This window comes from Eubalaena glacialis, chromosome 10 (genome assembly GCF_028564815.1).
Source record: "Eubalaena glacialis isolate mEubGla1 chromosome 10, mEubGla1.1.hap2.+ XY, whole genome shotgun sequence".
Classification (NCBI taxonomy): Eukaryota; Metazoa; Chordata; class Mammalia; order Artiodactyla; family Balaenidae; genus Eubalaena; species Eubalaena glacialis.
Window position 1 is genome coordinate 112,767,582 of NC_083725.1, and position 16,177 is coordinate 112,783,758.

General features: G+C 59.2%; 1 protein-coding gene across 2 annotated transcripts in view; it reads left to right on the forward strand.

Annotated features, from left to right (window-relative positions):
* FADS2 (fatty acid desaturase 2) overlaps nt 1–11,351 on the forward strand; it is a 35,785-nt gene extending 24,434 nt beyond the window's left edge. Inside the window, exons 6-12 of one of the 2 annotated variants that reach the window (XM_061201856.1) lie at nt 2,945–3,005; nt 3,418–3,494; nt 8,237–8,334; nt 8,603–8,699; nt 9,007–9,086; nt 9,540–9,665; nt 10,023–11,351. In XM_061201856.1, the coding sequence (XP_061057839.1) occupies nt 2,945–3,005; nt 3,418–3,494; nt 8,237–8,334; nt 8,603–8,699; nt 9,007–9,086; nt 9,540–9,665; nt 10,023–10,074 (591 nt within the window). In that variant the 3' untranslated portion in view covers nt 10,075–11,351. The remainder of the gene's footprint in view (nt 1–2,944; nt 3,006–3,417; nt 3,495–8,236; nt 8,335–8,602; nt 8,700–9,006; nt 9,087–9,539; nt 9,666–10,022) is intronic. The other variant, XM_061201858.1, reaches the window with a different exon arrangement.
* The last annotated feature ends 4,826 nt before the right edge of the window (nt 11,352–16,177 follow it).

Sequence of the window (16,177 nt, forward strand, 5' to 3'; positions counted from 1 at the left end):
CCCGGGCCTAGCACTGTGCCGAGCACTGCTCGTGGGGCGTCACTTAATCCTCGCTTAACCGTGAGGCAGGAGCTCTCATCAAACCCATTTTATAGATGGAGCAGCTAAGGCTGAGAGAGTGAAATAACTTGCTCAAGGCTACAGCTAGAAAAGCAGTGCCACCATCCAAACCCAGGCTGTCTGGCTCCCAGCCAGGGCTTCCGGGTCCTGTGGGACCCTGCCCGGGGCCACCACCTGCTGGACACTAGAGGCCTGTGTTTGTTGGATCCCTCCAGCTTCCTGATGAATTAAGAAGCCAGGAGCCCCTCCTCCTAGCTTGGTACGTTCTAAAACAGCTCTCCCCATCCCTTCCCTGCGCCCATGACATACAACTGAGTGTTGCAAAGAACTGAGCGTGTGAAAGTCAAGAAACCAGAAAGTTGGCCCCAGGCCAGGCCTGGCATCACCAAACCACAGCTGTGCTTGCTGGTTTTCGGAGGAAAGCTAGTGCCCTGGATCAGCCTTACCCTGACAGGCGACCTTGCAGTTCCCCTGAGGTCATCAAGACGGGAACAGGCGTCCCGTGACATTTTGCATGTTACCGCACACGGGCGCACGTGTAACCGTGACTGGCCTTCCCTCACAGTCCTGAAGTGCTTTCACAGCCCCATCACCAATGGGCCCTCGACAGCCCTAAGAAGTACTAAGAAGTACCCATCATACCTCCACTTGACAAACAAGGAGCCCAAAGCTCATGGGGTGGGAGGGTGCGGGGACAGCAAAGCAATTTGCTTGAATAACAGATTGTTTCCAAATCTGGAGCCCCCGCCTCTCTAAGGCTGGGAGCCCTCAGGGGTGGACAGAGAGGCCTGCCGCTGCCCGGGGGCAGGGACTCGGCAGCTCCCGCAGGACAGTCTGGGGCATTGAGGGGACACACATGGGAGCCTGCAGTGCTAAGCGGCCAGGGGCAGCTGGGGAGCATCAGCCCCGTGTAATCTCCTGTCACCCGCTACAGGGCACCATGGATCAGTGCAAATAGGGTGCTTGCTGTGCAAATGCAGCTTCAAACCAACTCCCCAGCTGCGCCCACCCCTGAGTCCTTCTGTGGGGTCCCTCCGCCAGCCAGCCTGCGCTGCCTTTAGTGCGCACTCCCCGAACAGAGCTGGACCAGCCCGAGGGTCCTCTGGGCCTGGGGCTGTCCCCTGGGTTGACCTGTGGGGCAGAGATGTGGTAGGAGGGCTCCTGTCCAGGGCTGGAGAAGCCTGCAGACAAAGTCTGGGCCTGGTTCCTGGCTTCTGGGAGGAGGTTAGAGCAAGACCCGGGGGCCTGTTCAATGGGCCACATGCTCCCCAGAACTCAGACCACCAGACCGGCCACTCAGGGGACGCCTCTAATCCCTCCCTCCTCTGAAAAGTTGTCCAGAACTGTGTCTGGTGCCCCCTGGCTGGGACCTCTCCAAGGCCAGCCGCAATCTTACTGATAGCCTTCGTGCAAAGGATGTGCATTCTGGGGATGGGTGAGACCCCTGCCGAGGCACAGGAGGCCACACGGAACAAAGGGATTGATTCTGGTGGTGCTTCAGCTGGGTGTGCCATGGCCATGGCCTCTGTGCCAAGATGCATGTCCTGGGGACAGGCTCGGCTTTGCTCCCACCGGGGCCCCTCTGTCCGTGGGCCCTCCCTGGGATTTTGGCAATCACTTCCGTCTTGTGTTCTCACCTGGAGAACAGGAACACTGGCCTAGAGGACATCCAGGGTTTCGCCATCCATATCATGCTTTCCCAGCTGAAATAAGCAGGAGTGGACATCATTGGATGAGAGCGGCACCAACCTTCGGAGCCGGGGGTGGGGTTGGGGGAAGGGGGGCTGAGGAGCCGTGTCCCAGGGGTCAGCCCCTGGCATTTATGCCCTTGTTCTCATTGGCTCCTCTTAACATGCAGTGATTTGGCTGCCAAACAGGGCTCAGGCGGGCTCAGTGACCTGTGCAGTGTCTCAGCGCAGGTGAGAGGCAGAGTCGAAGCCCAGGCTCCCCACACAGACCCCCAGCATCACAGGTGCCCCTCTTCGAGCAGCATCTTTTGGTCTCAGTCCCCTAGGGGCCAGGTGGGCTGGTTCCTGGGGGGGTGGACCTTGAGGAGCTGCAGGGACCCTGTGGGGCCGTGGGTCCCCTCACCCGGGCTCATGCTCAGTGTGGCCTGATCCACTTTGTACAGTGAGGATGCCCACGCCCCAGCCAGCCCTCCTAGCCCTCCTCACTTGAATGTCTGGGTGTCAGGGTGCCCTGGGTGGGACCAGGTGACCAGGTGTGGCCTGAAGAGTCCATGTGGTGACCTCCTCTGGCCCGCCGGCATCCTCAAGTGAAAAGTCTCAGCCTGGAAATTGCAGGAGGCTCCGGGAAGGTAGACGCGCCCGGCCTCGTACTGTTAACAATTCCCCAGGCCCTTACCTGAGTTCTGCTGCCCACTGCGGGCTCCAGGGAGCTTCTCAGGGGGACCCAGGAGCTCTTCTGTCTCCCAAAGGGGTGGAAACTGGCCAAGGAGCTCCCTCTGGGTGCCCCCCACGTGTGCTGTTGAGTTGTGCATTCACTCAACATTTATTTAGTGCCCGTCGCATGGGCTCTGAGTCCACTTTCTTGGGTTCAGATCCCAGCCGGCCCACTTCTCCTGTGGCCTTGGGCAGTGACTTGACCCAGAGCTTCAGCTTTGGAAGCACCGCTCGTAGAGGAGCGCATGAGCTGAGGCCAGCATGGGATGCAGCTTGGGATCGGCACGCCCAGCGAGGGCTGAGGAAGTGTTGGCCGGAGTGGCCGGGAGCCCAGAGGGGCCCAGCCTTGGGAGCCCCGGGTGCAGAGGACAGAAGCCCCCTGGGCAGGAGGAAGGAACAGTGCTGCAGAGCGGGTGGAGGAGAGCACGGGAGGCTGGAGCCTGAGGGGTGCTGGGGGCTCACAGTCTCTGCTCTCTCCTCAGTACGGCAAGAAGAAGCTGAAATACCTGCCTTACAACCACCAGCACGAGTACTTCTTTCTGAGTGAGTGCTGGGGCACCCCGCAACCACACCCGGACCCCCTTCTCACCCCAGTGTGGCCCTCTGTCTCCCCTCCCACCTGACAACCTTCCAGACCCAGAAAGTGACACCAAACCTATGAGAGGAGAAGGGACCACAGCAGCCACCCCAGGCAAACCCTACATGGCCCATGATACAGAAGGGACATTGGCCCAGACACCTGCCCAGGGTCCCACACTCATGATCGCTGGGCGGGGTGCCGGCAGGTGCTGTCTGCTCCCAGGCCCCTCCTCAGGTACCGGGGTCCCGGCCGCCTCTGCCTGGGAGCAGCAGAGCTGGCACCACATTCAGGCTTCTGCCCCCGGCTCCTCCCCATCTCCCAGCCCCGCCCGGGGGAGACAGGCCTCGCTAAGTGCCTCTCCTCTCTCTCCTGCAGTTGGGCCACCGCTGCTCATCCCCTTATACTTCCAGTACCAGATCATCATGTCCATGATCGTTCACAGAGACTGGGTGGTGAGTCCAGGGGGCCCAGGAGTGTGGGGAGGAGGGCGACTGAGGCGAGTGGACCCTGGGGGCCTGCAGGGCCCCTGGCATCTCCTCCTGGTGTGGCTGCCTTGTCACCCTCAGGAAGGGACTAGCTCTGAGGCTGCCAGGAGCCAGGGAGGCCATAGCACCCCAACCCTAAAGATCCCCCCACACAGGGCACCCACGGGGAGAGCCACGGCCTTGGCAGAGCTCCTCAGAAAGTTCCTGAAGGCAACGTATGAGCCCACCCATCCAAGGCTCTGCTCCAGCCATCGCCCTCCTGTGTCCCCGTGCGGCCCCTAAGACCCGGTGGACCGGGTCACACTGCACTCTGGTTGGTAAATGGAGAGCCGCCCGCGTGCTTAGTTTGCTACAGCTGCATGAGAAAGTGCCACAAACTGAGTGGCACTTCTGTTAAACGACAGAATTGCATTGTCTCACAGTTCTGGAGGCTAGAGTCCGAGATCAAGGTGTCTGCAGGGTTGGTCCTTCTGAGGGCTCTGAGGAAGGATCTAGTCAAGGCCTCTCTCCCTGGCTTGTGGATGGCCATCATCTTGTCCGTGTGTCCCTTTCCATCATCTTCCCTCTGTGTGTGTCTGTATCTGTGTCAGGTTTCCCCCTTTGTATAAGGACACTAGTCCTAGTGGATTAGGGCCCGCCCTAATGACCTCATTGCCACTAATTACATCTGCAAGGACCCTATGTCCAAATAAGGTCCCGCTGTGAGGTCCTGGGGATTAAGACCTCAACATACTCATTTTAGGGGACATGATCCAGCCCATAACTCCAGAGAGAGAAAGGGACCCTGGAGAGGGCCGCGTAGCGTGGTGCACAGAGGTCCTTGGCTTGATGTAGATGTGCAGGCGTGGTTCTGTGGAAGAGGACGATGTGCCCATGATGGGATGCCCTAGATGAAGCAGTGACCTAGGCGGAGACTGCTTTTGGCAGAGCAGGGTTCACTGGGATGGGGACAGGGCCCCTGCCCTCGGGACCAAGCGGATAGTCACTGAGTCAGTATTGCTGGTCTTTTTTAAAAAACCTAGTTTCATAAATGAAGATATTGAAACTCTGAGAGTTTGGGACTTGCCCAAAGTGACACCGAGGGGTGGGTCAGGCAGTAGAACCCAGGCCTCCCGATGCCACGGCCTGGATCCTGTCCCCACACCCCAACCACCACTCTCCCACGTTTGTACAGCAATTGAAGCACTTCAAAGTACTTTGTCTTACAGTCTCTCCTTGGCGTTATTGGCAAAGGTGCCTGCTGGTTCTGCGAAGAGGGCCAGGCCTGGGACTCGGGAGCAGGTGGGGCTGTTTGGGGAGGAGGTGGGATTCTGAGGTCTCTGCCAGCCCTGTGCTGGTAAAACCCGTACTACACTCTTCTAAGACACGCTGTTTTATCCGTACCCGCTGTGTACCGGGAACGGTTAAGCACTGCCCCCTACGTCGTGTCATCTAACCCTGTTTTGCCAGCAAGGCAGGTACAGGCCAGAGGGAAGGAGTTTCTGGATCAGTTAAGTGGTGGAAATTAGAATCCAGATCTCCTACACCTGAGCTCACCTGGGCCCTGGAAGGGGTCACAGCAGAAAGGGACCACGATGCTGCTGCTGGGGGCACTTTAATCTGCTTTCATGGCAAATGACTCCTGACATGAATATTTAATCCTTTTTTTTTTTTTTTTTAAACTGTGTTTGTTCCCTAAGGAACAAAGCATTACATAGGGGCAGCGGGAAAGGGAATCAGACTTTGTACCTGAACCGGCTCAGGTGGCCCAGCCAGGGACATTTGATCGGGCCCCTCAGGGCAGGGCTCTCCCGCTGGGGAGTAGGTTCAAGCTTGGGTTTCTAGTACAAAACTGTAGCTGACTGCAGCCAGGCATGGCGCCAGACCCAGCACTCCCCTCAGGGGCCCACATGGGCAGAGGCATGCCCTGCGCCGTGGTTTTCTGATTTATGGTAACAGTGAGCTTAGGTGCCAAGTGCAGCTGTGACCTGGGGCAGTGGTCCTCAACAGGGACAATTCTGCTGAGCCACTTGGCAACATCTGGGAGACTTTTTCTTTTCTTTTCGGCCGCGCCATGCGGCATGCGGGATCTTAGTTCCCTGACCAGGGATCGAACCCGTGCCCCCTGTAGTGGAAGCTCGGAGTCTTAACCACTGGACCACCAGGGAAGTCCTGGGAGACATTTTTGATTGTCACAACTCAGGGGGGATGGAGAGCTGTTGGCCTCTAGTGGGCCTCCTACCATGCCCACGACAGCCCCCCACAGCTGAGAACTATCCAGCCCCAAATGCCAGCCAGCATTGCCAGTGGCTACATCCTGGGGATGTTTCCCAGGCCTCAACTTCCTGGAGGTCCGATGTATCCGATACCACTAACTGCTCCTTCTTGAAATTCTCCCTGTCAGCTTCCAAGTGCCGCCTCTGCTGGGTCTCCTTCACCTCTGTTTCCCTGCATCTCCTTCATCCCTTACCTGTGAAACCAGTGGTCCCATGGTCATGTATCGCTCTGCACAACAATACATAAGCACACACCTCCATCAATATATATGTACATACTATTGCACTGCGTACACACAGACAAGGAATTAAAATGAATGTTTAGACCACCTCGGTCCCGAGGTCTTGCCCTCCGCCGGCCCTTCGACTCCCCTCCCCAGTCGCTCCCCCCAACCCCTCTCTACCCCAGCTGATGGCACCCACACCAGGGACCAGCCCAGATTCCTCGTGACCAAGCAGTCCCCAGGTGGAGCTGTCCCTGCCTCTTAAATATTTCTGGAATCTGTTATCTCCTCCTCAGTGCCGTGGGTCCTGGTTTGGGCCTCTGTCATTTCATTCCTGAGCTACTGGAATAACCGAATCTCCCCACCTCCAGTTGGCAGGGATCCAGTTTAAGGTCCAGATGGGACCACGTTCTTGTTGTTTAAAGCTCTCAGTGGGTCTTCATTGCCGGCAAAGAAGAGGCCAGTCCCCCCAGGCGGATGTGACCTGGCCTTGGTCTCCCGCCTCCACTCGAGCGCTTGGGCTGGAGTATATGGAGCATATAATCTGTATGTAAACACAGCCCCTGCCCGGTCGCTTCTCTGGGCTTTTCTTTGTATTGTCGTCATTCTGCAAACATCCATCCTACTGTTCTTTGCTTAGCTGATGTCCGGCGTATCCCAGCCCAGCTCAGTCACCACGTCCTGATGGAGGCCTTTCCTAAATCAGGATCGGGTCGGGACGTCACGCCACACTCCCATCACCCCTGTAACTATGTGTCCCCTTCCATATGATTGATATTGAAGGGATCTCTGTATAAGTCTGTCCTTCCAGACGAGGGGCTCTGAAGGACTTCCTTTTGCCCCCGGCACCTAACAGTCCCTGACACAGAGAAGGCATTTACTGAATGCTTGTGGAGCTTAACTGAACAGAGCTCGTTTGAAGGATGAGTTTGCTGAGCAGATAAGGGAAGAAGGAGCTTCCAGGTGGATACAGCCAGACGCAGACACTGCAGCACAGCCTGGCTGTGGGAGATGGGCTGCAGGTGAGGCCAGGTCGGTGGGCAGGCATGTGAGGGCTGTGCAGCCTACTAAGGGGCTGGATTTTATCCTTTATCCCCCGGCAGGGAAGGAGGCCCGTGATGGCTTTGAGGATCGCAGTGGCATGGTCCAGCTTGCATGTTAGGAAAGTCTCTGTGGTAGCAAAGTGGTGCAGAGACCAGATTGGAGTCTTTAGAGCTCAGACTTGTGGGCTATGCTTATTGTTGCAACACCTTCAAGCCATGTAGAATCTCGGGGGGTAGGGGGGTGTTCTTTTCCCATCCTGCAGATGGAGGAACTGAGGCAGAGCTCAGAAAATTACTTACAGCTACACAGAATAGGGTGGAGCTATAATTAATAGCCAGCAGCCTGACCCGGAGCCTCTGCTCTCATCACTACCCTGCCGAGTCTCTGGGGAGAAGTGATGAGGGAGAGGAAACAGTCAGTGCAAAGGCCCTGAGGTGGGAACAAGCTGGGTCAGGGTGGCTGAGAAGAGAGTGGTCCCCAATCCCTGTGGGCTGATCTGGGTGGGATGGGAGGGCTTAGCAGGGAAAGATAAGAGTCTGCTTGGAGCTAAGATGGTCGCTCTGGTTGCCATGGTTATGGAGCCATTGGGGCAGCTGGGGGAGGTGCTTGCCCAGGAAGGGAGGAGAGGCGAGTGGAAGAGGGGCCAGGAGGAGAATCAGGTGTGGGAAGAGGGCCAGCAGTGTCAGAGGTTGCTGGGAGGGCGCTGAGGTGGGCGATGGATGGTGTCCCTGGCCTTTGTCGTGCTGGAGTGAATGTCCAGGAAGGAGACCCAGGTGCTGAGGAGCAGTTTGTGAGCCTGCGGGTGTCAGGGGTGCGTGCAGATCGTAATGCACTGTCAGAATCCTCGGGACCATGAAAATGCTGCTGACCCCCGGCCCCTCCCCATGGCTGGCGTCTGCTGGTCCCCATCCCTGTTTATTTCCCTAAACGCAGAGCTTGCAGCCCCCTTCCTGGTGCTAAAACACTCAGCATTTCCCTAGACATAAAGACAGTCGTGCACACCGTGCACTGGCAGGCATCGTGTCCTCAGCGGGCCTGGTGCCCAGTTTCACGGAGGCCTGTTGAGCTTTCTTGGCCCCCTTGGCCCAGCAGTGAGAGGGAGGTGCTGTGTACACACACCTGTGGTCGGGAAGCCGTACCTGGGGGCGGGCGGGACACTCCCATATCTAACTGTTTCTTTCCGCAGGACTTGGCCTGGGCCATCAGCTACTATGCCCGTTTCTTCATCACCTACATCCCTTTCTATGGTGTCCTGGGAGCCATCATTTTCCTCAACTTCATCAGGTGCCTGCGCTTTGCTGGTTAATAATCCCTGGGCCCTCGAGCACTGGCACTGATGGGGGCTTTGATGCGAGGCCCCCGTGAGGAAAGGCTCAGAGGTCCCCACTTCCTGCCCCGGCCCCTCATCAGGGGCTGCACTCACTCCACCCCACACCCCACACCCGCCCTGGGCTGCTCCGGGTCAGGAGGGAGGCTCTGTTCCCACCGACTCCCCGGGCCCCGTGGAGACCGAGCACGCCGGGCTCCAGCGCTGAGCCGAGCTCCCTTCCAGGTTCCTGGAGAGCCACTGGTTTGTGTGGGTCACGCAGATGAACCACATCGTCATGGAGATTGACCAGGAGCCCTACCGTGACTGGTTCAGCAGCCAGGTGAGGGTGGCCAGAGCTGGCCACCGGGGGGCCCTGCGGAGCCTGGACCCGAGGTCCATGTCTCGGTTCCCGGGAACGTGGCTGCCCGGTGGGCCCGGCGCCGTCCTGCGCTTCCCTGGGGCTGCCTGTGTCCTTCCGCTGGGAGGAACAGGGCTGGGCAAGAGAGAGTGGCGGGGAGGTTTTGGAGGGACCAGTGGGGAATCTGGGCAGGGCGGTGAGACCCCTGGGTAAGGCTGGGCCTCGTGGGAAGGAGACGGGGCCCTCTGTGATTTTGCTCTTGGCCACTCATCCCCCTTCTCCCTGATAGCTGGCAGCCACCTGCAACGTGGAGCAGTCCTTCTTCAATGACTGGTTCAGCGGGCACCTCAACTTCCAGATCGAGCACCAGTGAGCGCAGGCGCGGGCGGGGAGGTGGGGGTGGGTGGAGGGCGTACAGTGGAGGGAAGTAGCCTCCAGGCTCCCCGGCAGAGGGCAGCAGGTGGGGACTACCTCTCTCTTCCCCAGTGAGGTCCCCCCACCGACCCTAGAGCGTGTCTTTGCCCCAGCGCCCCCCGAAGCCTGGAGAGGGGTTCTCCTGCCCTGGGCCACATGGTCATAGTGACGACCACCCCTGCACGTGTGGCTTGGCATCTGCCTTGATCCCGTGAGCCTAGCAGGGCAGGTGATTGGTCCCTTTATTGCCAGGGAACCCGAGGCCCAGCCCTCCCCCTCCACATGCCAGCCACCCCCGTGGGCACATAGGGCGAGATGGACGGGGTCCCCTGGGCCCGGCCAGCCTCCAAGTGGGCTGTGAGAGGAGGTGGGTGCTTCCTCACGCCCGGACCCCCGCACTCTCCCCAGCCTCTTCCCCACCATGCCCCGGCACAACCTGCACAAGGTCGCCCCGCTGGTGAGGTCCCTGTGTGCCAAGCATGGCATCGAGTACCAGCAGAAGCCACTGCTGCAGGCCCTGCAGGACATCATCAGGTAAGGGCCGGCGGGCACGGGTGCTGGCGCCCCTTGAGGTCCGTGGGGCACAGGGAGGAGACTGAGAGGCATGTAGCTGGGACCACCCATGGTGGAGACAGGGGCGACAAGAGGAGCCGAGTCCCTGCTGGCACTGGTGCCCCCACCCGGTCCCTCCGTCGCTAGGAATTGCCTGGCCTCTGTGTGGGTTGGATGAGGACCTTCCCTTGGTCCTTCCACAGGGGTCTCGCGGGGAGCCCTGAGCTAGCAGGCCCGCAGGCCCCTGGCTGAGAGCTGAGAGGAGGCACCCATGCTCCCAGCCCCCCACTTCCTGAGGCTCCCTGGTCCCTGACTGTCCCTATCCCTCTCTCTTCCCAGGTCCCTGAGGCAGTCTGGGCAGCTGTGGCTGGACGCCTACCTCCACAAATGAAGCTGCAGCCCTCCGGGCGCCCATGGGGAAGGGGGACCAGGTGGGGATGGTGGCCAAAGGGAAGGGTGGGATTTCGTTCAGGGGGGTGTCATGAGGCTGTGGTACCTGCTGGCTCACAGGCTCTGGGTTCGGTCTTTCCTGTTTTGCTCTCTGGTTTCGCTGCCTTCGCGCCTCCCCCCAGCACCCTCCCTCCTGGGGCCTGCCCGGTCAGCCCGGCTCTCCCCACCTAGGAGCAGAGCCAGGTGGCTCCATCCCTGCCATTACCCTCTGCCCCTAAACATCTGCCAGACCAGAGGTGCACAGGTGCAGCCTGTGGCCCCCACCCCCTTGCACCTGGCCTCCAGGCCTCACACCGCCTTCTCCCTCAGATGCTCTTGAGGTCTGCAGGGCTGGGTCCTAGCCAGCAGGACGGCTCCCTGAGCCTGCAAGCCTGGCTCCACCCTCTCTGATGGCCGCCCACCGTCTGCCCCTATGTGGGGTGGCGTGCTTTGTGCCCGGGTCTCCTTCCCACCGCCAGGATCGGTACTTGGGGCGTCCCTGCAGGCCCCACTTTCTCTTCAGATGTCTTCAGCCCCTGGGCCCTGACGCCAGGTTCCCTTTGCCTGTAGCGCAGCCAGCTCAGGCCTCGGGGCCCAGAGAAACGTCCTCCCGGCCCCACTGGAGCCCTCTGACCCAGGGCTCGAGCAGTTCCATCCTGCTGCATCCCAGCTCCAGAGCCTGGGACTTTGGGTCCAAGGGGGCAGTGCCACAGATGGGCTTAGCAGAAGCAATGGCCAGGTCAGGGGTCAGCCAGCCTGTAGGCTCAGCCCTGTGCCCCCATCCCTGTTCAGATGTTTGTCCTGGTTGAGAGGCCTGAAATTCTGGAGCAATCAGACCTTTCCCCAGGCAGTGCCAGCCAATCCCTGGCTGCTTGGCCCGTGCAGACTTGGGTCCCACAGGCTGCAAGCGGGCACTGGAGCCCGGGGGCTCATCCCAGCCCCTCCCCAGGTTGGGGCTGCCCGCGTGGACACTCTCTTTCACCGTCTTCTATGCTGTTGTGTCTTTTCCTGGTTTTTTAACCTTTTGCTACAGGATGTATTCTGACGGGGGTGGCAACGGGACTGGGCCCTGTGACAATCTGCCTGTTACCACCCGCCCCTCGCAGCCTCCCCAGGCCCCACAGTGGGTTGAGCTGGGCTCACTCACTGAGGCCATGGTGGCCCTGACTGTCAGGAGGCAGAGAAGGAAGGAGTCCCAGAGGAGGTGACCCTGAGGAGCCGGGGGTTTGGGGGGGGAACCTAGTGGGACAAGGAGGGGTTGGGGCTGGAGGCCAGACAGCTGAGGGGACAGGAAAGTGAGAGGGAAGGGTGGGGAGCCTGGTGCCACTGGGAGGATCCAGAGCTGCTGCATTTGGAAATTAACCCACTAACCATTATGTAGCTCCAGGGGAGGGCGGGACAGGAACCAGCGCTGGCCAGCCAGGAGGGACCCGCCCTGATGGACCTTCAGGTTGCCATGGCAACGAGGGTCTGCCTGAGGCCCTCCCACTGAGAACACACTGGCCAGAAGAGCCGCTGTCCCTCCCCTGGGGCAGAATGGATCCATAGGGAACTGATCTTAATTTTTATCATGTTGCTTCCCCACCCCTACATTTTTGGAAATAAACGAAGTGATTTTATTCTCACTTCCTTGATCAGCGCTGGTCTGGTGCTCCTCCGCGTCCTGCACGCCGATGCTGGGTGGGGTGTCGGGGGAGGGTGGGGGAGGGGGCCCGTGTTGCACTGGGAGCACTCTTCCTCTGTCCACCCCTTCCCAACCCCCTCCACCCGCCACGCCTTTGCTCGGGAGAGGACTTCCTCTCCCCTTCCCCGAAGTGCACTCCAGGCCAGGAATTTTGGACAAATGGCCCAAATAAATGAGCCCTCCTTCCTCTTCCCGGGGACTGGGGACTCTCCGCAGCTCCCGCAAAACCACCACCGGAGTGAGGCTTTCCGGAAGGTCTCTGGGGGGCAGCAGGGGGCTTGCACAGGCCACCTTCCTGACATCCTCATTCCCCATCCCCCTCCTCCTTTAGGGACCAGTTGTCTGCCCAAAGGCCCACGTCAGCTGGCTTGTGCTGGACTCCCCTCTACCCGTTTCTGGTCACTGTACCGAGCGCTGGGGGCAAAGTCTCAAGGGGCTGAGGAAAGCCCTGGGGACCAGATGTCTTGTGGCCGCTGTGCCCGTGCAGTGGCTCATTCAGTCCCCAAGCCTGGAAAGAGTACATAGGAATGCGCCAGGGGCACTCGTACAGTTTACCTCCCAGTGGCTCCCACACTGCTCTCTGATGACCCCGCTCTGGGCTGGCTCAGCTGGCAGGTCAAGCTGGGTGTGCCAGGGGAGAGCCAAGAGATCCACGGGGGCCAGAATCCCAGAGGCTCCCCTGGCCTTGCATCTCCTCCCAGCAGGGCTGGCGAGGGCTCCAGAGTAGACACTTGTCCTCCCTCTTGCTTTGCCTATGACCTCAGTATAGCCGGCAGGGACAGCCAGCTGACCCAGGTAGGGTGTGTGTGTGATTCCCCAGTGGGCACAGACTGTGGAGTAGCACCGAGGATTCCAGAAGCCTCGAGCCAGGAGGCAAAGACCCAGCCCTGGCTCACTGAGTGGCCTTGGGTGAGTCCTTTGCCCGCCCCAGCCTTCAAGGCCGAAGTCTCCCCATTTGTACAGAGAAGGCAGTGGGCTACAGGGCTCCAAGGATGCTGTCATCTCCCAACACTGTGAGCCCTTGGCCTTGCCCTGCTTGGACACCCATTAGAAGCCTTCAAATCTGGGAGACATTGGGGAACAGACCTTTCATCCTTCTTACCTGTGCATGCGTTCTGCCTCCTACCTGGGCTGGGCCTCGCACCCTGACTCGCAGGATGGTAGAGTACACACACACCTCTGTACCCCTGCCAGCTGAAAGTCCAGCATCCATCACCAGTGACAACCAGGATCCCAGGAGGGGGAGGAGAGTGGTGGCCGTTTCCCAGACCATGGGCTCTTCCCGCCCCATCAGGCCAAATGTCAGACTGCTCCTGAGAGGCCCAGCGGCTGGGTGGACGAGGTGGAGACATGCAGGGAGTTAGTCCCTGTGGAGGGGATAAGAGCTCACCCGTGGCAGGTGGCTACCCTGATAAGAGTATCAGCTTTGTGGGTGGCGTGGGCATGTGCTGGGCACCAGGCCCAGAGGAGGGGCTGGCAGAGCAGCCTGGACTGGGTGTGGACCTGGAGCCCCAGAGGTGGTCACTGGCTTGACGAGTTCCTCAGGCGTCCAGTGGGACGCTCAGACCCTCCTGGCCCACTGGGAGGAGAGAGGAGGCCTTTGGTGAGAGGGGCAGGGCGGAGGTGGCAGCCACCTAGACTGGGCACAGACTGCCCTCAGGAGAGACAGGCTACTGCTCATGTGACACAGTGCCTTGGGGACGCTTCAGCTGTCCCAGCCACGCCATCCCTGGAGAGGTGTGCCTCTCTGGACAGGACGCAGCTTCTCACCCCTGGTCTGAGTCTGAGATGGAAATGATTAGCTGTGGATCCAGTGGGGTACCTACACCATCTATGAAGAAACTGAGGCCTGGAGGGGGAAGGCAGGGCCCAGGCAGGTCTGGAACTACAAGCCCGTGCATAAACAGAACAAGAGAACACCTAGCATGCTAGGACTTAAAGATCATGTCTCTACTGTCCTCTGCTATTATAAATACATTTCTTTGAATTTTGAAGGCATTTGGGTCTTTCTTCCAAATTACCTGGTTTAAGAGCAAGTATCCAGGAGGACTAGTGACAGGTACCAGGGGCTTGGAAAGGGCCAAGGAGATGGAGGCAGCCAGGTGCTCCAGGACGTGTGGGGGGGAGGGGTGGGGCGGGAAAGACCCACCACCTGTCCAGTCACATAACCTACCAGCTGCTCCCAACATTACAGGCAGGGGCTGGGTCATGTGAATCTCCTTTTCCCCCATCTGCCCAGGCCAGCTCACAGAAGACTGATTAAATGCTGGTTGATTGAAGGGGGCAAAAGGGATGGCTTCCCTAAGGAGTTTTGCTTTTCCTCTGGGCCCAAGACTGTGCAGACCGTAAAGCAGGGACACAGCCTTTCTTAGAGGTTCCACCAAGGCCCTTCCCTCCTTCCTTGTACAGACCCAGCCCAGGCCCCGTGACTGCATAAGAAACTTATAGACATAGAAGGGGGAACTCAACTAGGGAGAGGGGTGGTTGACTTGTTCTCAGGGGTTCCAGCATGGGGGACAGAGAGGGACAAGGGCAAAGATGACCCACCAGTGAAGGATTTCAGGCAATAGGGAGTGGGGTGGCTAATTGAGGCCAGGGGGCCTTCCCAATGGTCCTTTAAGCAAGTTAGTAGGCAACTACCCATTTGCAGTTGTGAGGGCACACTGCCCTCAGCCACCACCAGGGGCAGCACAGAGCTCGGCCTGCCCCACATTGGTGCAGATACTCCAGGTACCTCTGGGGGGCGTTGCAGGCTCAGCGTTCCTGCTGGGTGGGCACCTGCTGTCCCTGCGTCTAGTGTGTTAGCATTTCCCTGATAAGGGCATCAGAGTCACTGCAGGAAAGGCACTGACCATCTGCCCAGGGGGATTGCCATCCCAGGGCCCACAAGGCACCAGGAGTCAGCAGGTGACCACAGGAAGGGGGACTCCCACAAAGAACAGCCTGTGCAGGGGCCCTGGAAGTGCGACTTGCCCTGGACACAAAGGTTTGCTCTCAGGGCAGGAAGTACCTTTCAAGGACAAAACAGGCTTGGAGGCAGCCAAGTGCTTTTCTCAGGTGAGCGCAGGTGATGGCCCCAGGGCCATGGACTCTGTGCAGAACATTTTAAAAATAAATGTCTAAGCCCTATTGCTGGAGCCGCTAAGCAAAGAGCCCGCTACATAGCATCCATTTTTTAATTTTTTTCAAAGCATCCCTTTGATCTTCCAGCACCCTAGGAGGTCATACTATTACTCAAAAAGATTGCATAACTTCCCCAAGGTCACAGCCTAGAGTCCAGGCAGAGGCAGGTCTTTCCCTTGGCTGCCTGATTCCAGAGAAGAGGGGGTGGAAGCTGCGTGGAGAGGGTCAGGGTGGGGCTGGGTGGTCCCTGGAAAGACTGGACAAGAATTGCAGTACCTGCACCTCTTCCACCTCCTGTAGGGAACCCAGTTCAGGGCCATGGGAGCCCAGACAGAGTGGGGAGCAATCCTGCAGCTGGTGGGGAGATTCCGGCTCCCACCTCAGAAAGTCCCTCAGAGAAATTCTAGCTCAGCATTTCAATTTTTTTTTTTTTTTAAGCTGCTGCTGACATTTCTTCAAATGAAAACTTCTACTCAGCTTGGAGCTGCTGAAGTGTGTGTGTACTGGGAGCGGAGGGGGCCCTTCTTCCCACCTTCAGGAAGCCCCAAGAGGCAACTCAAATCCCTCCCCAGAGGTGTCCAAACACCACAGGCCCAGGCCAACCACACCCATCTTCCAGATGAGGAGCCCAAGGCTTATTAGTGAAGGACAGCGCTGTGCTCTCAGACTCTAGGGGCGGAAACAGCCTCTTCCCCGGGGTCCCGCCTGAATGGTTCACTGCAGGCAAGCACCTGGCCCCGGGCAGACACTGGGGAGATCCGGGATCACCTCCTGTAGGCCACTGAGCATGGTCAGCTGCACCTCCACAGGTGTGATGCCAAGTGTGGGTCTGAGATCAGCAGGGGGCCCGCTGCCCGTGGTCCTCTGAGGCCCCTCAGCGCTGAGGCTGAGGCTGCAAGAAGCCAGTGCAGATCCAGGACAGGGGTGCTTCTTGTGCCCCCCGGGGGCGCCTGCAGACATGGCGCTCAGCCCTGAGCCCCCGTCTGCCGCCAGCCCCTGTCCCACTGGGCAAAGGAGTAAAGTGAGGTGAGCCCAGCGTGATCTGCCAAGGTTGCTGGTGAGTGGGTGAAGAACAGGAAGGGACCAGGCCCTCAGGTGATCTGAGCCCAAGGCAGATGCCAGCTCCCTGACCCAGAGCGGAGGGGAACTTGGAAAGCCGCCGTCCACCACTACCCCCTCGCCCCCCCAAGACCCTGATGGCCCCAGGATCTGAACTCCAGCTCCAAAATGCATGCAAATTCAATACTCTACTCCATAA